The 20,660-nt window shown below is 40.5% G+C and overlaps 2 protein-coding genes across 3 annotated transcripts; both read right to left on the minus strand.

Moving 5' to 3' along the window:
* Positions 1–61: 61 nt before the first annotated feature.
* Positions 62–9,283, minus strand: LOC144529236 (cellular retinoic acid-binding protein 1). Its single transcript, XM_078268271.1, has 4 exons — positions 9,115–9,283; positions 7,333–7,511; positions 5,775–5,888; positions 62–315 (listed from the first exon to the last, which is right to left on the minus strand). Exons 1-4 carry the CDS (start codon positions 9,182–9,184, stop codon positions 265–267), a joined length of 414 nt encoding a protein of 137 aa, XP_078124397.1. The 5' UTR covers positions 9,185–9,283; the 3' UTR covers positions 62–264.
* Positions 9,284–13,404: 4,121 nt separating this feature from the next.
* Positions 13,405–19,603, minus strand: slc25a44b (solute carrier family 25 member 44b). Of its 2 annotated transcripts, none has more exons than XM_078268383.1 (4): positions 19,262–19,603; positions 17,449–18,113; positions 17,134–17,261; positions 13,405–15,944 (listed from the first exon to the last, which is right to left on the minus strand). In XM_078268383.1, exons 1-4 carry the CDS (start codon positions 19,324–19,326, stop codon positions 15,753–15,755), a joined length of 1,050 nt encoding a protein of 349 aa, XP_078124509.1. In that variant the 5' UTR covers positions 19,327–19,603; the 3' UTR covers positions 13,405–15,752. The 2 variants fall into 2 exon arrangements, with proteins under 2 accessions (XP_078124509.1, XP_078124593.1); XM_078268467.1 differs by having other exon boundaries at positions 17,449–18,117; positions 19,262–19,601.
* Positions 19,604–20,660: the final 1,057 nt, after the last annotated feature.

The raw sequence follows: 20,660 nt of genomic DNA on the forward strand, positions 1-20,660 counted from the left end.
TTGTCTATTCTACTGTGCCGAGATCTCAAGCATTAATTCAACAATATAACAAAAAGACATCATAATTTGATCGTTTAATTTCCAATTCTTGAAAAATGATATACAAAAAGGGAGAAAAGCAGTGATAGCCATCTGAAATTGTGATTTTCATGAAGATGCAAAAACATTGACTTAAGACAGGTTATTTGAGATGTTGATGTGTATGTGAAATTCAGTTCAGAGACTGAAACATTATTTGTTGAAAATTGAAATTGGGTACTTCTGCTATGCTCGTACGTAGATCCGCGTGCACACCACATCATCGGCTCCAAAGGTCTGAAACGATTATGAAGGAGAAAAGAGATCTGGTTATCACTTTATTACTATATTGTTTGACTTTGAGAACACACACACACACACACACACACAAACACACACACAGACGCAGGCTTACAGAGCGAATTTCAGACTGGTCTGAGCTTCAATACAGGTCCATCAAAATCAAAACCCATCTTTCATCTCTTCACCAGTACACCATGTTTTATTCAACCTTGTGCCATGAAAAATATAAAAATTAAAGTAAAAGTCCTGAATTCAAAATATTACTTAAGTAAAAGTAGAGAAGTATTATCAGCAAAATGTACTCAAAGTATCAGAGGTTATAGTAAAAGTAAAAAATTATAATAGTTTTTAATGTTGTAGTTGATCAATGTTGAGCCAATCATTTGTGTACTACTGGGTAGATTAATAGTAAAGAACTGAATCCTATCATATTAGCATGACATGTTTGTTTATATATATATATGAAGCCTCTGTTTTGCTGGAAACATCAGTGGTATCGTCTAAACAGAAAATACTAAGGTGAATCATTGGTAAACAAAAAGATATCGATTCTAGGGAAAAGAATCGATTTAAAAAAACATCACGATACATGCAATTTATTTTTTATTTTTTTCCCCCGCAGCCCTAAAATATATAAAACAATGTTAGTGTCCCTTTCACGGTTTTCTGGAAAAGCCTTTTCAATCAGACAAAACTTGAGGAAAACCTGTGTATTACACTGTGTATTTTTGTATTGCAGTTGAAGTAAGTGTCCCTCTACGTGTTATTTTAAAGCTACTGGCATAATACACTCCAATGAAGTATTAACATGTCAGGTTTTCATGTATTCTATTCCCTAAATGTCTTCTTATAATACTATGTTAAAGTCCTCATGTTCTCTGCTGCCCTGTGACATTTCCACCACTAATTACCTACATGCAGGCTTATATCATAATCTTAATTTGACACGGCTGCCTGCTTAAAGAAACCAACGTGACAAAATCTGATATGAGAATGGGGAAGAAACATTGGACGCCCCGGGTTAGGGGGTGGATGTGTCTGAGTCCAAAGATTTATGGGAGTCCCAGGGGGGCGTAGCGTTATTGCCAACTGCAGCGCCACACACCATCATTACTTCAGGCCATGCAGTGTAGCGGGACGGGGGGGAAGCAGGGCAGCGCCGTGAAAAATGGAGCTGAGGCGACTCCCATCTGGCACGTGGCGTGATGCCGAGGGAGACATTAACTTGAAGTAACACCAGGGTCCATTGGCATTTCTCAACAGCATGATCAATGAGACCAATTAAAGCCCACAGGAGGACACGCACACAGATATCTCTCACCCCCCACCCCCAGCTCCAGTCCCATCATAAAGTAGCCAGTGCAGGACTAATCTTTAAGCTTCTTTAGCTTAATTGGCTTGAAATGTAAAGGAAGTATATGAGGTTCCTTTCATGGACAAGTAAAAGAGTAGTTTTTCATCTTAGGCATTTATCCTCTTCCTCTTTTTACTGTAGACTCCAAATGATCTTTCAAGTCCACCCGTGTTAGGTCACAGTGAGTGCAGTGAGCCACCCCGTTGTCTTCATTAAGCCCCAAATCCATCCATCTCCCCCCTGAGAGCCTAACCTCATCTGCTGGCCACTGCTTTTATTCAACTATTTGCATTTTATTCAGTTTAAACTGAGAGATCGATCACATTCCTCTGTGAACAGAGAGGAGAGGGATGGGATATGATTTGCAACTGGCCCTTCTGCAATAGAGGAAGCTCTAGTTTCAGGACTGCATTCCTAGGACCCTAGTCTTTCGGGTAGATGCTAGAATATAATTATCCTACCTCTAACCCTAACCTTCATAGCTAGCTAGCTGCTAACTTAAGTGTTAATGCTTGTGCAGTATGCCAGTTTGGTTCGGTAACTGCAGTCGTAGAAATGTGGTTCTGGATCTGTAGCTTCCTCTATTGCAGGAACATAGTATAGAAATGATGTGACATGCTGAATAATAATAATTAAACTTTATATGCTTTTAAAGGCTATTTCTTGCAGTAATTACATTGAATTTGGTGTAGTTTGTCCTGTATTTTTCCTCATCAGTTGTCGTCCTCCCAGCAACAATATACAGTTTTTTAACAAAAGTATATTATATGCATAGTTACCCATCTGTCATCATCCCCACCTTTCAGTATTCAACAGTACATCAAATCTGTGTGAAGAACTTCCAGACCATAGTATGCATCGGTACTGTGAATCTTTTTTTTATAAAGGTTTCACAGTATTGTATGAATCCTCTTTTAACAAATCTTTGTTCATAATATCATAAAGAACTTGTTAACAGAATTGTATAGACACTTTGAAACTAGTTATTTATTATTTAGATGTCACAAGTGAGTGATGTGCACATCTACTGACATCATACTCCAGACCATTGGTAAAATATTTCAGTGTGTATCGCCTCAGAGCCAGATATCTCTGCTTCAACATCATTCAAATCTTGAAATCGACACAATGCATTCATTGAGGTGTGGTGTACGTTATGTTTAAAGGTGCTGTAGGTAGGATTGGGAAGATCCAGGACTTCTCAGTCCCTCTCCCCTTTCTGCTAAAGCCCAAAACGGTCTCCTCCCCCCACAAGGGAGAATGAATGCGTGTGCATGAGCAGTTAGATACTCCCCCCCCCTGGCCCTGATTGGTGCATCTGAACAGGGCGCGGTGGATTTTTGCAAATCGCACTACAGGCTGTAGGTGGTACCAGAGGAGCCAGATTTTTTTTTTTTTTTAATAACCTGCTTCATGTAGTTCTACTGGAACATAGGGTCAGTTTCAGCAAATATGACAGAAAGTTAGTTTTATAAGTCTTACCTACTGCACCTTTAAATCACAGAACAGCAGGACATATATCTGACCTCTCCTTCACTGGTGTCACATTCAAACTTATGATCTTCCCCTTCTTTTCTTCCAATGATTCAACCCCACATGCAGATCAGATTACAGCCTAATCACTCCAAAATGGACAGACAGACGTCCACACCCTTATCTTGAATCAAAACAGCTTTGGTTCTGTTCGAAGTTTTAGTTCCCAGTTGGAAAACCTGCGTTCAGTCCAAATTACAGCCCCTCTCACATGTGTTTGTGATTGCCTCTCTGCAGAGGTGAGTCATAGTCAGTAAAGAGGAGATCTCCATCACAGCCGAACTGGACTCTGCTTTGTTGTCCATCTGGCCAATAAATCCAAACAGGCCCAGATGTTTGTCTTAGTGATCTCGAATTGCCAGGAACTGGAGGCTAACGTGTTTCTGATGTATGCAAGGTCATGAAGTGCTGTCTAACAACAAACTCATGGCAGGGGAATTATATTTTATTTAAGTTTCTCAGTGGGGCCCCTGAATATGTGTTGCTGCAAACTGTAACTAATAATTCACTTGCTTTTAGCCTTCTGTGCTTTTTTTCTTCTTCTTTTTATTAATGTGGATCTTGCAGCCAATAGGGAAATCAGATCGACATGAAATGACAAAGAAAAACAAAACTCGCCTTGGCTGAGTCGGTCTTCTGGTCTACATTTTAGAAAACCTTTCTTTTAATATGATTTTCTATTGATGTCTTTCTTTTTCCTTGACATGAACAATGATGAAAATATAAAAGAATGCATCACCATAATGTGCTGTTTCACAGATGCCGCCATGTTTATCCACACCCTCATTTGGCAAAAAAAGAAAAGAAAGAAATACAAGTAATAAATTGTATCTATGAATGGCCGTGGGAGTTCGGAACATTTCCGAGAAACTACGTAGTGTTTTTTGGAAAAATATTGACCAGATCGTTTAACATTTTCACATCTGGTGTCACCACCCAGTCGTGGCCTCTCTTGACCATCTTTCTGCTTCTGCTGATGTATCCTTCATTGGTGGGAAATGCGCTTAATTTGCTTCTTTTTTTAATTTTATTTTTTAAGAGTTAAGGCCCTGACACACCAACCCGATAAAGTCTGGCGAGGTTGCTGACTCGAGTCTGTTCAGTGTGTTCCGTGCCGTCGGCCTTCATATTGGCCGACCTGTCTTGCTGGGTCGGAGGGCGGGCAGTCGGACTCAACGACCAATCTGATTGGTGGAGTGCTAACCCGGAAATGGCGAGCGGGATGAGCGCGACGAACGCCTCTAAAAATCTGACGAAAATCTTTTAAACTGTCCTTTGTCGATCTGAAATGAAGACAGATTCAGCAACTGCACGGCCTATTTCTCCCTTAAAATGTTTTCAGAAACGCGTTTCAGTGAACTATTTTCGTAAAATACGAGATCGTATTTCGAACAAGCCTCCATTATCGGTCAGCTGGAGAAGCCAGACCCACGTGACGCTTTTGTCATTTCCAGTTTTCATTTTTTGTATTACATCTCGCGCACATGCAGAACGTACGCTCAAGTCGTGTTGCTTCGGTGTGTTCCAAGGCACTTTTTGGACCTCGGGGAGCCGACTGATCAGTCCGACTGCCTTTTCTGCCAACGGTCAGCCGTCGGGTTGGTGTGTCAGGGCCATTAGATGAAAGGATCGATACGACTCTTGTGTCTGTACGGCAAATATTAAGTTGTATATCTTGCTTGTTTAATACGTGCAAAAACCTAAGTGTAGCCTAAGTGGAACTAACAATTGTTTTCATTATGATTAATCTACTCAATATTTTCTCGATTAATCAATTCTTTTGGTGTATAAAATCCCCGGATAAGTCCCCAAAGTCAAAACTGGTGTCTTCAAATGTCATATTGTCAAGAAATATTAAACTAATATAGGCTAACCCAGACTGAAAGAACAGGTGTTATGGCATAAACTGAGGACTGTCCCTTGAACCAATCCCTTGTTCTCTTATTGGCAGAAAGAAACGTAAAAACAGAAAATGGCCCCATGTGGTTAAAGACAGCGACCTCATCCCACTTTGCAAAACATCTGTCCATTGATCTGCTGAGAGATTTTAGTTGAAAGTGGGAGTCATTGTGTAGACATCCGTCTTCAGGCTGATGGGACGAGAGCTTTTGGGAGCCGCAATTTTACAAAAGAAAACTTAGAGAAAACTTTAGTTACACTTTACTTGAAGGTATCTACGTAAGAGTGACATGACGTGTTATAAACATTATAAACAAGTCGTAAATGTTTATGACATAACGCTTCTTTTAGTAAGTGTCATTCAGTTTTTGTCATGACAAGTTATGGTTAGGGTTAGAGTTCATGTGTCATGACTGTGTCATGACAGTGTCATGTGTTCATGACAGTGTCATGTCACTCTTGTGTAGCTGCCTTCAAGTAAAGTGTTACCAAAACTTCTTACTTTTTTTCTAGAAAGAGAAAGAAAAGGGATGATCCTGAAGAGACACGTGGATCATAAACATTTTATACATTTGATTAATTTGAGTCTACAGCTGCATGTAGCACTCTCTTACTTATTTATCACCATATTTCTAGTTATGGTATAACTTGAATGAAAACTACTCACCAGTACGAGTTCGTCCCCGTTGAGTTCCCGGGTCCAGAAGGTCTTTGGGCCATTCCCGCTCAGTAGAGTCTGTTTGCAGTAAATCTTGTTTTCTGTTTCCCAAGTGGCCAAGCTCTGTAGAAAAGCAGCACTTTAATGATGTCCGCAGTAAAGCAAAGTGATAGATGAGAGATTGGGGCATTTTTTTCTCACCATCAGTCTTCAAGGGGGGTTTTAGCTCGAAAAATTTCACTTTTAAGATTTTTTTCAGTGCATTTTTTTCTCTACTTCCTTGCAGCCGGTTTCCCTTAATTTCAGTAAAATATGACACTTAAAGGGACACTCCACCAATTTTACACATGAAGTTCAGTTTAGTCGTCACAAGGAACATATGCTGCCTGTGTTGTTTGATCTTATCTGGGGCTCTGGAGAAACTTTTTACAGTCTGAAATAATAACCCTTCCCTCTTTGCATTTACCAGGCAGATAGGGTCATTAGTATTGAATTGCATTATGGGAAATGTAGTATCTATTGGTTTTGGAAACTAGGGACTAAAAGTCGTGATATCCTTTGATTTCAAGCCATTCTTTTTTCGATCTGTCTCTCACAACTCTCACAATTTAATAACATTGCAATGTTGGTTATTCCTTTAAACTGCACTTAGCCGAGTCTTGTTAGTTAAAGTGGCCATATTATGCTCATCTTCAGGTTCATAATTGTAATTTGAGATTGTATCAGAATAGGTTTACATGGTTTAATTAAAAAAAAAAAATAAAAATATATTTTTGTTACACTGCACATTGCTGCAGATCATCTTTTCATCCTGTGTTCAGGTCTCTGTTTTAGCTACAGAGTGAGACCTCGCAACTTCTGTAAGATCTTTGTTGTCAGTCGCACATGCGCAGTAGCTAGCTAAGGATTACATGAGCTAGCTAGATGTTTCTGCAACTTGGGCCTGTACAAGGCAGGATTAGCTGGGAGACTTCTTCTAAACGAGGGCCACCTTCCAACTTTGCGTGGAATACCTGCAGAACAGGGACATGTAAGTAGTTCTATACAATTTATTTAGTAGATTAGGGTGAATTAGTGTGTGTTGTAGAAGTGTTTTGCCATTGAGAACGAGCTAGCATGCTAGCGCTAGCATGCTAACGGTTAGCCCCCTAGGCCCCTCGTCTCGGCTAGTTACGTAGAAAGCCGTGCAGATTTTGAACAGCTCACCTGGAGACTGAAGGCAGGATACATTCAGAAACCCTTACCTCACTCAAAACAGCATGGATGTTTTTTTTTTTTCATAATATGGGCACTTTAATGCAGTTTGTTTTTTTGACAAAGTCGCAAAACCCCTGATAATAATTTGAATGTTTGGACATTTTTTCAGAAGACTTCCAGAGTGATGTATGCTGGTGGGAATCCTCAAGACTTGATTTTAATACAACAAGCTACAAAGTCATGTCATCCTTCTATAATGTAATTTGTTAACTCATTCATAGATGTCAGAAAGACAGTTGAATTGATAGAAAGGAAAATCTCAGCTTGTTCTTGTGTATCATGTGCAGTTATCACTGTTTAGTTGGATTACCTTACACTTTCTGCCGTCCACCGTCTCCTCATTAAACTCCTCTCCAATGACGAAGTTGATCTCCGTGGTGCGGACTGTGGTAGAAGTCTTGATGTAGAAGTGCTCATCATTCTGTCTTATCTCCACATGTGGCTTGGACGCAGCTGCCACCGCTACCTTCCTCAGCATGGCATTCACACCTGAAAACACATACAAAGCTACCTGTGAGCCTACAGTATACTTAAGGTCCCATGGCATGAAAATTTCACTTTGAGTTTTTTTTAACATTAATATGAGTTCCCCCAGCCTGCCTATGGTCCCACAGGGGCTAGAAATGGCGATAGGTGTAAACCGAGCCCTGGGTATCCTGCTCTGCCTTTGAGAAAATGAAAGCTCAGATGGGCCGATCTGGAATCTTCCCTTTATGATGTCATAAGGGGAAAGGTTACCTTCGCCCAGAGAATTTGGCCCGCCCATGAGAAAGAGAGAGACATCATGAAGAAGCATGGCAGTTGGTAAAGGCCACACCCCCACCCTCCACCTTGCCCCCCCCTCTCTCCTCCTCAATAGCATTTAAAGCAACAGACACAGAAATGGCACATCCTAAGTAAAGCTCATTGTGGGACTGGCTCTATTGGCTGTAATTCTGCACCAAGGCTGAATTTCGGGAAAGAGACTTCAGATACAGTATTAGGGACCACTAAGGCCTATATAAAAGCATCCAAAAATCAGCATGTCATAGGACCTTTAATAGAAATATGAAGTAGGGCTGAATAGTCTGTAACCTATAATGCTGAAGTACAAAACAACTTTGTTCCCATCAATTGCCACTCAGTATTAGATCTACTTTCATCAATATTTTATCATCTTGACATTGCGTTGTGTCACCTCACATTTTTTCTGTCCGCCTCTGGTACCAAAAAGGTTCTAAGAAAAAAAAATTGGAGTTTCTGTTTCAGACATGAAACTTGGCTTATTTACAAGAGGAACTAAAAAATGTAGAGTTATGTATCTCAGACAGTAAAAACATATCACGTTTTAGATGTCAGGAGAAGATTTTAAAGTATGAAGCCGTTGGTTTTCATATTAAAAGAAAAGGATCCTCTAGTGGCCGTAACTGAGATTGTTATCAGCAGATGTTGCAAATATGGAGGCTGCAGTGACAAGGTGGTGAGGGGGAGGAATGCTGCTTTGTTTAGCTCTCCTGTAGATCATGATAGATTCTATCCTCCAAATGAGTGGAAAAGCTATTAACCCTTTCTGTCACAGTTACAGTGCAAACATTCAGATGAGAGAACGCTTCAGTCCATTTTCCATCCATCCTCTTTAAGTCCATCCCATAAACGCAGCAACAATACACACGTTTGTCGTCTCCTCTTGTAGTCAAAACCAGTTGTAGTCCACTTTGGAACAAGCAGCTTCGATTTTGAATTTGTCCTCTGCAACCATACTTCCATATAAAACATTTTTTTTAAAACCTGTGTTATTTATGAAGCCAAAATGAGAGACATTGGATTGGTGGAAACATAGTGGAAAAGACCAGCTTTAATTGTCTTTTTTTTTCTTTGGTGAATGTATCCAATGTTTGTCTGTTTCCACCATCTGAGATGCTTACAATCTATGTATAATTTGTACTTCAAGTGTGACACATTTTAGTGTCTTTTTCATTTTTGTTTTACATTTGGTTGTCTACAGATAATATACCTCTTTCATGTTCAGTCACTGGATGATTAAAAAAAAGAAAAAAACTAAAATGCATTAAACATTCATAGGGAAAAAAAAAAAAGAGTAAATTGTCCTCACCCAGGGTTTTGAGCAAATCTTCGAAATTCTCGCTGCTTTTCATTTTCCATGTCCCTGCAAAATTGGGCATTTTTCTTGTGGGGTTTTCAACGTGTGTCAGCCTTTCGTCTCCTGTCGTCTGTCTCCTCCTTTCTCTTTTCTTCAGGCTCTTTCTCTCCCCGCTCTCTCTCTCTCCTCCCTCCCTCCCTCTGTCTCTCTCTCCTCCCTGTGTGCATGATCCCACACAGCAGACCAAACCCACTCTACCTCAGCCTCCTCTCCCACACATTAATCTCACACACACACACACACACACACACACACACACACACAGTTAATGGTTTATTCTCATTAGAGACTTTTAACGACGGTTCCATTGGATGGTCTTGATGTCTCATCTCATCTGATCTGACTGACATTTAGTGGAACTTAATGGTTGGCATCTTATTTTCCTTGTATATGGAGAGTTTAGGACAAGAAAAAAAAAAGACAAAACATATTCTCACTTCCACTAAATACCTCCCAATTGTATCTAGTTATCCATATCATTTAGGTTTTATTTGCCCAGGACTTTAAATATCCGTCTCTTGAGTTTTCTGCCTCCAACCCCAGTACTGTCTGTGGTGCTCAATAAAAAATTCAACAGCAACTTATTTTTTTTCTCCAGAAAAAGTGTTGGAGAAAATCCACATACCTTGTTTTCATAGGAATTATTTTGTTGGTAGAAAGAACAATAAAAAACTGACCGCAGTGCCAATGGGGACAGTGTGCTACAGATGTTTTTAGTCATTTTAAACTGGTTTGAGCACCAGAAACAAAATTCCATTCACCCCCACTGTAGGAGGTACACACAGATATACTGCACAGTACAGTTCTGTGTAACAATGTATTTAAAGTTCAGCTGAAGCTAAAGGATAATACAGCTTCTTTGGGACAAATTTCCCTCTGGAGAGGAGGAACAATTGCAGCAACCAAAAATCCAATGTACATATGTAAGTATTGTTTAAAGACATAGTTGGAATAATGTGAAGCTGTTCTTTAAAGATGACATTTTTGTATTTGTGCAGTGAATCCATTCTCGTCATTTTCACTAATATTGAAGACATAGATAGTGAAAGCTCCTTTCTAAAACTTCTTTGTACTTTTGCTGCTTTTCTACTCTCAACATTTTGGCTAAAGCTGCAAAGAAGATTACACAACACCATCTTTTCAATGCAGTTTTTATGTCGATCCTCTGTATCCCACCTTTTATCCTACACACACACACACGCACGCACGCACGCATTCACGCCCGCCCATCTACCACCATCACATCCCATGAGAATGGGAGGCCCTTCCTCTAACCCCGGCCAAGTCAGATTTGTTTCCTGTCTGACAGCCCCTAATCACTCTTTTTGACAAAGTGCCTTCCAGACACCACTTGATAATTAATGTATAGAGCAGAGCAGGGAACACTCCGTCATCCCACCATGAAGTGTCAGCTTTAATAGGCCTTCTTGTTTGTTTCATTTATCAGTAGATTTGTCTGTTGGTCTCTGGGTGGTTTTATTTGAAAAAAGGGAAAGTGAGGGAAAAGTTTGAGGATTTGTGACAAGCATGGAGGGGTTAAACGTGGGATGTGATAGAGCATTGTCTGCTGTCATCTATCGCATGCTTATGGAAAATAGGACTTTTAGTGTTTTTGTCAGTTTCTTCTGGTATTGTTATGGTTTTAAAAGGTTTAATCGGACTTAAAATGTATGTTAATGTATGAGTTAACCCTGTCTCATGGACAAAACGATCAGAAAAATCACAGGATTTAAAACGCTTTGCCTCAGTAGATCCTTTCATCTCATTACCTAACTGACATAATGACACAGGACCATTAGTGTCAGAATGTCACCTTCAATAAGACGTATAGACGCCCCACAGTTATGAGAACATCAAGGAAACACATGAACTTTTGCCATTTTCTCCTCCCAGAGCTTCATTTTTTTTGTTTTTTTTAAAAGGAAATACATACATACATACATACATACATACATACATACACACACACTACATGGCCTGTAAAATGTATCACACATCAAAATATCACAGCAAACTACACCTAAGACAAATGGAAGATAACAGAGGTAGAGCGTTATATAGTTTATATTCTACATTATATATGTAGCAAATAGTATATCATATTGTAAAGATTAAATAACACAAATTATGCAAGTCATATAGTACATCACTAATATATATATATATATTAAATGGAATGAGGTAACTGTAACAAAGAGCCCCTATATTTCCATGTAGATATCTTGCCTATCCATCAGCTTATAACACAATCTTTCATAGCAGGACATTTGGGCTATTTTGTTCATCCATTCCTTCACTGATATATCTCCTTTAGTTTTCCAGTGTCGCAGCACTATCCTGCATCCAGCAATAAGTGCTATTCTGCATTGGGATTTAGACCACTTCCCTTGGGCAACACGCCTAATAAGCAAAGCATTGGTCCTCTCAGAGCTTCTAAACTGCACAATGAACTCCCTGAGGAACGCACAGTATTGACAGGTTTTTCAAAATGTTAGTTCACACAAAGCCTCTTCCTACATACATGGTGCTAAACTTGAATATAATGTTCTTATGTCATTTTTGTGCATCAAGAATTCTGCAGAAACATTATCCCCCTGATCGCTTTTTTATATTTTTAATTTGGTCCAATATTTATTTATATTATGTACTTTGCCTGCAGTGATTCACAGCATCACACATTTTAAAAGTTCTCTCATTATTTTTTTTCATGTCTGATCAGCGTTAGCTGTCTGTCGGATTAGCTTATCACACACATATGCTTGTTATTAACTTAGCTCTGGGGAGCTTATTGCCTGGCATTATTTGCCCAGCACATTTCCTTGGATTAGGGTGGCACCTAAATCATTGCAGCTGTCCTGGTGGTCCTGCTCCACGCCCTGCTATGCCCTGTTACACCCTGCTACGCTTTGCAGTGCCCTGCTACGTCCTGCCGCGTCCTGCTACAACCTGCTACGCCCTGCTATGCTCTGCTGTGCCCTGCTACTAGAGCTGAGCACACTAGAGCTGAGGGTTCGGTCGGGTTCGGTCTTAATTTCTATGATTTTACACGGGCTCGGGCCGGGCTTGCGCTCCGGGTTGCACGGTAAATGAGCGGTCATGTGATGCGTTTCGATTAGCGTGAAAATGGATGCTGAGGAGGTGAAACGGAGGCTGGCCTTTGGAAGACTTATTTTATTTCTTAGTTCCAACTTCCAAGTGGCCTATAGCCTACAGTAGTCATGAATAAATTATGTTAAAAAATGTATAAATGACTCATTCTTGACGAAAGACAAAAGAGCTGTGTGTGTGCGGCGCAGTCTCTTTTTTCTTTCTCTCCCTTTTCCGCCGAGTGGTGCGTGTGCCCGCTCGCGGTGTGAAGCGCGTGTCTGCGCTATTCTCCTGATAGACGGCCTTTTGTACAGTCGGGCTGTAAACGGGTTTGGGCTTTTAAAAAGCTGTCAATCAAAATGTACTTTTCGGGCCTAACTTTTAAGGCCCGATTACAGCTCTACCTGCTACGTCCTGTAACGCCCTGCAGTGCCCTGCTATGCCATGAACTACTACAACTACTATTTCTAGTCATTGTTCCATTGTCTTTATTGTGACTATTATTGCCACTGTTCATCACACCCCCAACCGGCACCGTCAGACACCGCCTACCAAGAGCCTGGGTCTGTCTGAGGTTTCTCCCTAAAAGGAAGTTTTTGCTTGCTCTTGGGGGAATTACTGAAATTGTTGGGTCTTTGTAAATTGTGTGGTCTAGACCGACTCTATCTGTAAAGTGTCCTGAGATAACTCTTGATAACTATGATTTGATACTATAAACAAAATTGAATTGAATATCAATATCGGCATATCCTGTACATTGGCTAATAATTAAGAAGAAATTGCCATCCATGGGTCTGTCCACCACAGAGGGATGCCAAGTTTAATTTTCAACAGGATAAGTCTCATTCAGCACATTTACTGGTTATTTGTTTTTTTTTTTACTAAACCCAATTTAAGGGCTCCTACTCAAATATGTTTGTCTATGGTATGTGTTCATGTTTAAAAACAACAACAACAAAAAACACAAACATGTATATGTCGGTATCAGCTTCAGAAATGTATTGGTCAGTCTAATATTAAATAACATTTTCTCGTGTCAAAACTCAAATGTCAGTTTTGACATTTGGAAAATGACCCAGATGTGGCTTGATGAGACATCTGCTGATGAAATTAATTTCATTCTTTAAAATTTCAAAGCCAACAATGAAAAATATGAATTGGAAAAAAGCAGCATTGATTTAATGGTTGGAAAGCAGTAAAAACACAAACTGACATTTTGTTAAGCAGCCGTGATGTTTTATTTACCAACTAGATAAACTAAGACGCAGTGAAACGACGCGTGATGTTAAAAGGTATTCTGTACGTGAGCAGACTTCTGATTCACAACACTAATCTCTTAGAACATAATCACACTTTGAATTATTGAAAGTTGTGCAAATAAAATGAAAATGCCACACTGTATTCTGGATGATTGGACTGAAGAAGTGTACATGATAGATGACTTATGGAGTCCTGTGACCCCATGACTGTCCTTCGTTATAAATGTAAGTTTATAACGCATCTTGGCATGGCCTGAGCAGATTTATGTATTACTTCAGAAAACTTTATGGGACGTTGTGGCTTCAATTCAACAAACTCTGATTTAGGAACTTGCCTTCAATCAAACTAACGCAGCTCATTACCATTCTCCTTTCTCTGTAATAGAAATACCCACAGTGACATTTTATCTAACCCCTTTTCTAAAATGCCATTTGAAAAAATTAAAATATACAAAAGCAACAAACTAAATGAGCCACAACATTCATCCTAAACATGTTTAAAATAAATAATGACATTTTGAAGTTGGGACACTTCTGTGGTCATAATCCCCAAAAATGTGACGAAAATAAATTAGGTATAAAGCATTCCTTTAAGACATGTTATTCACACAGTTTACCAGAAATATACAATTACATTTTGTGCTGAAAAGGATAAAACATTTACATTATTGCACTCAAACGTTTACGGTCACAAGAGGGAAACAGCATTAGTTCTGCTTACTGTCCTTCAATCTTTCTTGCCTCACTTATTAAATGAAATACTTCCGTTATGCTCAACTTCCAAGTTACTAGTACACCAAGTCAGGCACATAATAACCAGCTTGATCACTGCAATATGCCCTATGATGCTAGAGAGACAGCATGCTAGTATGTTACAAAAATGCTGATAAAATATTGTACTGCACGTATAGTTTTGCATGGAATTTGTCAACTCATTTTGACTCAGTTTGTGGAGCAAACAAGACGACTGTAAATGAAACACACAAACAACAAAGAGGCTGCCATGACATATAGATTCTAATACCTACTGTTCTTCTTACACACATTCCACAAAACAAAAAGCAGATTGTCTTGATTACACTATGAAGGCAGCAATTTTAAAAGGCCAAATGAAAGGAACTACACAGAGAAGCCAGTTTAGCAAGCGGAAGGAAACGCGTGCTTTGGAAAAATGTGTTTACTGTGGATGTGTCATCAGAAGTTATATGACCTTTCTCTGAACACTGATCAAAACCAGTCAATCAATTCCACTTGTCTCCACTGCAAAGATGCTTGAACACGTTTGTAGAGCGTGTAAAAATGAGTCGTTGCATTGATTTGTCTGTTTAAAACATTTTAGTCACCACTTTCGATTGAACTGTAAAAAAATGCCAACGAAAACCTTTCCATCCCATTCATTTTGAACGGGGGTAGTGAGTTTAGGCTGCGGCGGTGGGGGGGGCCGCAGGGGGGAGCCAAAAGAAATTGCAGCGGCTTGCGGCGAAACGCTAGAGACCTATTCAATTCATGGAGAAACGCAAACCGACGTCATCATGCGGTGGCCAATCACGTAACCAGGTATCAGACTGGCCAGTCCGTTTTGAGGCGGTGTGAGAAACCCCGTACAGTAAACCTCACTGCCTCTATCGGGGCAACAAGAAAGAACTAATGCCCCTAAAACTATGAGGGGCACCTGGGTAGCTCACCTGGTAGAGAGGGCGCCCACATATAGAGGTTTACTACTCGACGTAGCGGCCGCGGGTTCCAACCTGCGGCCCTTTGCTGCGTGTCATTCCCCCTCTCTCTCCCCTTTCAAGTCTAAGCTGTCCTATACAAATAAAGGTGAGGGGTAAAAGCGGAACACAATCCCTTAACCGCCCAGGAGTTTGTGCAACAGCCGACTGTTTCCTGCATCAAGCATCAGCACAAAGCACAGTCCCTTTGTCTCTTTTCCTCTCTCTTTCTCCTGCAGAGAATCGCCGGACCGTCTGCTCTAGAGTGAACGAAAGCAGCGATATAAACGGTGAACCTGGGTCTGGTGTGAATGTTGATGTCCAGGTATTTAATCGGAAACTAATATGTTGGTATGGACACGTTCATTGTCTTATACACGTGGTAATGCGTCTTTGAAGTAGCTTGATTCATTTCGGTTTCCCGTTTTTGTTATTTAAAACAAACTTTTCTTTCATCTAGTGTTTTCACAGTAAGTCTAACGTAGGAAAAAAAAATGGCACGTGGTCCGTATATTGTCTGTCCAGGTATCTTCTACCAGTGTCTCGAGTCCACCAGCTCCGGTCGCAAACTCAGTTTTTTTAGCGTCTCGTAGCCGACCACCATGACGAGGGCAGTGGGTGTGGATGAGATGATGCGTGCCGACAGTCCTTTGGTCAATCCCCAGCCGCCCTCCTCTTTGATTAGCTGCCTGAACGTCTCGATGACTGAAGACCTCCCTTCAACCTAAACAAAACGCACACAGTACACGTTGTGTTGTCATTTGAAACCACAAACTACAATCACAACTTGGCCTAGGGCTGGATGATGTATTTTGAAACCTTTTTGGTTAATTCAGATTTTAGTTTGTGCATGATATGTGAAATGTCTACATTGGATGAAAAATGTTACATATTACAACATGCACCATTGGTTATTTTCAGTCAAACAGTAACGTAGATGATAGCGGTCTTGAATCACACACATCTTGCTGTATTTTGCAGAAAAAAATAATAGTGAATCATACCTTGGAAGCTTGGATATATGTTTTATATGTTTTGGCCATGTCACCCATCACTAAGTAAACCTAAAGGCGCTGACACACCAAGCCGATAATCGGCCGTTGGACAGTCTGGCGAGGTCAGTGACTCGAGTGTGTTCCATGCCGTCGTCCGTCCGAGGGGCCGTCGGCCTTCATTTTGGCTGATTTGACATGTATAATCGGCGGGGCGGGCACTGCCAGCAGTCGGACTCAAATGACCCATCTGATTGGTAGAGTGCTAACCCGGAAACGGGGAGCGGAATGAGCGTGACTGGAGTCTCTCAAAATCTGACGAAAATCTTTTAAACTGACCTTTGTTGATCTGAAATGAAGACAGATTCAGCAACTGCACGGCCTATTTCTCGCTTAAAATGTTTTCAGAAACACGTTTCGGTGAACTATTTTAGTACAATATGAGATCGTATTCTGAACAAGCCGCCATGACAGTCTGTCTTTGAATTTCCGGAGAAACCAGACCCGCGTTCGTCCAATCAGCTGCCGGTTTTCATTTTTGAGCGACAGTACAGATTAGCGCCGCCTGCTGTTATGGAGACGTATTACGTCTCGTCGCTTTGGTGTGTTCCGAGGCACTTTTTTGACCAACTCGGGGACACTGATCAGTCCAACTGCCTTTTCTGCCGAGGGTCGGCCGTCTGGTCTGTGTGTCTGCAGCTTAATGGACTGTGCATTTTAGGGCACTTTTCACTTTTTTTCCTGCCAACGTTTTGATGCTTTGAGCAACTACATGCCATTGAGCTCTAAGCTACTGGCACATGTCAAACATTAGAAAATCAAACAAAAACTATCTGGATTGAGTTTTACTGGGCCGTGAAATCAGTCATTTAACATAGCAGCCCCAATCTCTGCCTGATAGATGCACAGTAAATGAGTTACCTGCACTCTGGCTCGGACCACATCCATTGGGTTGGTGACAGTTGAGGCAGTAGCGGCAGCTAGAGGTCCAGCCATGGCTTGTAGAATCAGATGAGGGCAGTCACTGGGAGCCAGTTGAGAAAGTTGCTCTGTAGAACATTACACATATACAGATACTTGATTAACCACACGGCAAGGACTGGTGTATTCATTCTCACAGTACAGATGTACAAATGCACTGGGAACATAGACATCCACAGATAAGACATGGCACAAGCTTAAGGTCTTTAAAAGGAAGTGCAATTAGTGCCAAGCTTTTTTAATTAGAAAACTTACCAGCATAAAAATGATAAAAAGGCCACCAGACAGCACTGTTTGGGATATATGTGAGTAAAGAAGCCACATATCCCCTGTAGAACCCCCGGAAACCATCAGCAGCAAAAATCTGACCCATAATGTTTCTGGTTTGGCCGAACACTTTTTTGGGCTTTCCAGTCTCTGTGTTAGAATTGAGTCTAAAGCGGGTGAGGTGCTCCCCTTGGCCCTGCATCATTAGCTGCTGAGAGATAACATCTATAGGAACAGTGATGCTCTGAGCAACCAGGGAGGCCATGCCGCCTGCCACCAGTGACTTGACCGTATTGTCCTCAGAATACTGGGAGACATACTTCCTCACCAGCTCGTAGGTGGTTATGTAAGCCTGGCCTGAGATGAGTGTGAGGGTGTTGACCATAAATCCGCGATAAAGGCCTTGAACGCCCTCCGCCCGCAGAATCTTGAAGAAGGCGTCAAAGGTGCCGCTGTAGAGCGATTTGCCCCTCTGCACCTGCAGCCGAGTGCGAATGAGTGTGGCCGGGTAGACGGTGGCCCGGATGGTCATCGTCATGAACACCCCGAAAGAGTAGAACTTCCTTTTGTCGAGGTCCTCCCACTCGATGATCTGGATGTTCCTCTTCTGCTGCATCCTGCCAGCTGTAGGTGACCCCTCATCAGACTGATTCCTGCCTGACAGCATAAATAGCATATTAGATAACTTACATATTGGATGGTGGCTTCATTGCATTAATGCAAAAAATCCTACAACAAATCCAATATTGTCATTTCTCATTGATTTGCAACTCTGCCCACAATGACTTTATATGGAAATGATAATTACTAGTATAAAAAGGTATCAAAAAACCTATGACGCATGACACATTTACATTGTCTTACTGTAGGCTATACATCACCATATCGCTCAACCCGATTGTTTGCTAAGTAACCAATCCTGCTGCAGGGCCTGACATTGTCTTGTCTTATGAGGGAAAATACATTCAAACTTAAATAAAAACCTAGAAGGGCTCTCAGAGAGCACAGACCTCCGCCAGGACGTGCTCTATCTCACTATGTCAATGCAGTGTGCATTTTCGCAGTCTCGATCTAACTGTTCCGATTACACCGACAGCACTTGAATGCAGCACAAATGCCCTATCTCGCAAGAGAAAAATAATTCGTGTATCCGCTCCGTTATTCGGATCCGCTTCAAAATGTAACGTTAATGGAGTCTTCCGTGGGCCATGCCATGCTACACCTTTCAACAAAGTGTCATGTAAATCGGTACATTTTTCCGTAATCCTGCTGACGGACAAACAAAAAGACAAACCGAGTCGGAGTTAACGTCAAAAGCCCTAATTGTAACCATCGGTTACTAATAACAACATAGCTGTAGCTAGGTTATTCTGTAATTACTAACGTATAACCCCCCAAACATTTTATGTGAAATCAACCCTGTGATGACTGTGTTCGTACACCATTACAACTACACCAGTTTGTACTGTATATAAAGATACAGTCTATGGTTTGTACTTGACCCTAGTGGCAACACCGGCCGGCCGGCCAGAGGACACCGTGTCCCGGAGCTGGTGTGAAGCCAAATGAGAGCTAGCTAGCTACGGAAGCAGCAGCAGTCGTGTTAGTAAACGTTAATAACACGTAACGTTATAAACCCAACAAAGTAAGTAAAACAATGACAACACCGGGTGTTAAATAAAACGTGCCTGTCCTCACCTGCTGGACATGCTAGTGTGGTTTAAGCTTGGGTTAACTAACATTGAGCTAGGCCTGAGTTATGTACCTAGCGCTAGCATTGGCATAATTTGCAAGCACTTACCTCTTTAGACAGATGTGTATTACAAGGTCATGGCAATGTCGGTTAGACTTTAAATAGCACGTCATCGGTCAAAAAATATGCAATTCCGCGTATCGTCATTCACTTGCTTAAATATATTATAACGACGTAAATACTTAGCTAGCTACCTCCTAGCGAGTCAGCTAACTTACTTCCCATTCACATTCAAACGGCATGTAGGTGAAACAACCAATGACCGACACAGCAGAGCTTCTTCTTATTTTACACGTCATGATGCATTCAGGTTATTTCATTACCGCCGTCTACCAGCCCTGGAGGGGAAACCCCACGTCTCACACCCGTCATATAACCGTTCTCTTAATACACCCATCATATAACTAGTGTAGTGGTGGAAAGGTACGTATACTTCACTTGAGTATTTCCACTTTAACTTTATACTTCTACTCCACTACATTTTGAAGGCAAATATTGTACTTTTTACTCCACTACATTTATTTGACAACATTAGTTTTAGATTATAATACAAAATGTAATAAATGAATAAATGATGACGTATTATTATCAGGGTACAAAATAAGCACCACCCACAAGCCAAATGATGGTAAAATATGCAAGTGGCTGGTAGATTTTCTTCACTCACCAGCCAAAAAAACAACTGTAATCTATTGAGTGGCTGGTAAAATTTGAACGTTCACTAGCCATTTGACTGGTGGACAAAAAAGTTCTTTTTTCATCCTGATTATTATAGGCTAAGCTAGCCAGCAGTGTATTAAGTAATTAAAATTTGCCCAACCCTTTACCAGCTGCAACATTAAAGGGATGCTTACATGTTAATGCATCCACAATTATAATCCAGTAATATAATATATATATTATAATTAAATGTGCCATTCTGCATAATGAGTTTTTACTTTTGTATTTCTATTTTGATGCTAATACTTTTTTTGTTTTAATGCAGGATTCTCACTTGCAACAGAGTATTTATACACTGTAGTATTGTATTGTAAGATCTGAATACTTCTTCCACCATTACATAACACTTATCAAATTCTAGAGTCACTCGGTTTTAGAGGTGGAAAGTAAGTAAATACATACATATGAAGAGTTAACTTGAAAAAACAGACAAAAGCCATCATATAAACCAACACAATTTTGATTGATAATGCACAACAATATAGATTTAGTAAAATAAATAAAAACAGAGATATCTGTCTTGCAAATAAACCCTTCATATAATCAAGAGCTATTTCACTATATTCTTGAATTTTTTTTCCGCTGAATGTCCTACAGCCTGTCTAATGACTGTATATACCTCATAAGGTCTGCAACTGATCTTGCTTCTTTATTAATGTATTTAGTCTGTAAATTGTCAAGAAATAATGACAAATGCCCAATATACCAGTTGAATAGAAAGAAAGGG

Source organism: Sander vitreus, chromosome 1 (assembly GCF_031162955.1).
Source record: "Sander vitreus isolate 19-12246 chromosome 1, sanVit1, whole genome shotgun sequence".
Lineage (NCBI taxonomy): Eukaryota > Metazoa > Chordata > Actinopteri > Perciformes > Percidae > Sander > Sander vitreus.

Bases quoted from the DNA above. Each gene is read 5' to 3' on its own strand.
- slc25a44b (XM_078268383.1), bottom strand. From the start codon at position 19,326: ATGACGTGCTATTTAAAGTCTAACCGACATTGCCATGACCTTGTAATA. The intron at 17,262-17,448 runs GTAAGTTTTCTA...AATGTTCTACAG, and splicing joins TTTTTATCATTTTTATGCTG to AGCAACTTTCTCAACTGGCT. The intron at 15,945-17,133 runs GTAACTCATTTA...CGTTTTGTTTAG, and splicing joins TGGTCCGAGCCAGAGTGCAG to GTTGAAGGGAGGTCTTCAGT.
- LOC144529236 (XM_078268271.1), bottom strand. From the start codon at position 9,184: ATGCCCAATTTTGCAGGGACATGGAAAATGAAAAGCAGCGAGAATTTC. The intron at 7,512-9,114 runs GTGAGGACAATT...ATGTGTTTTCAG, and splicing joins AGATTTGCTCAAAACCCTGG to GTGTGAATGCCATGCTGAGG. The intron at 5,889-7,332 runs GTAATCCAACTA...GCTTTTCTACAG, and splicing joins TGGACGGCAGAAAGTGTAAG to AGCTTGGCCACTTGGGAAAC.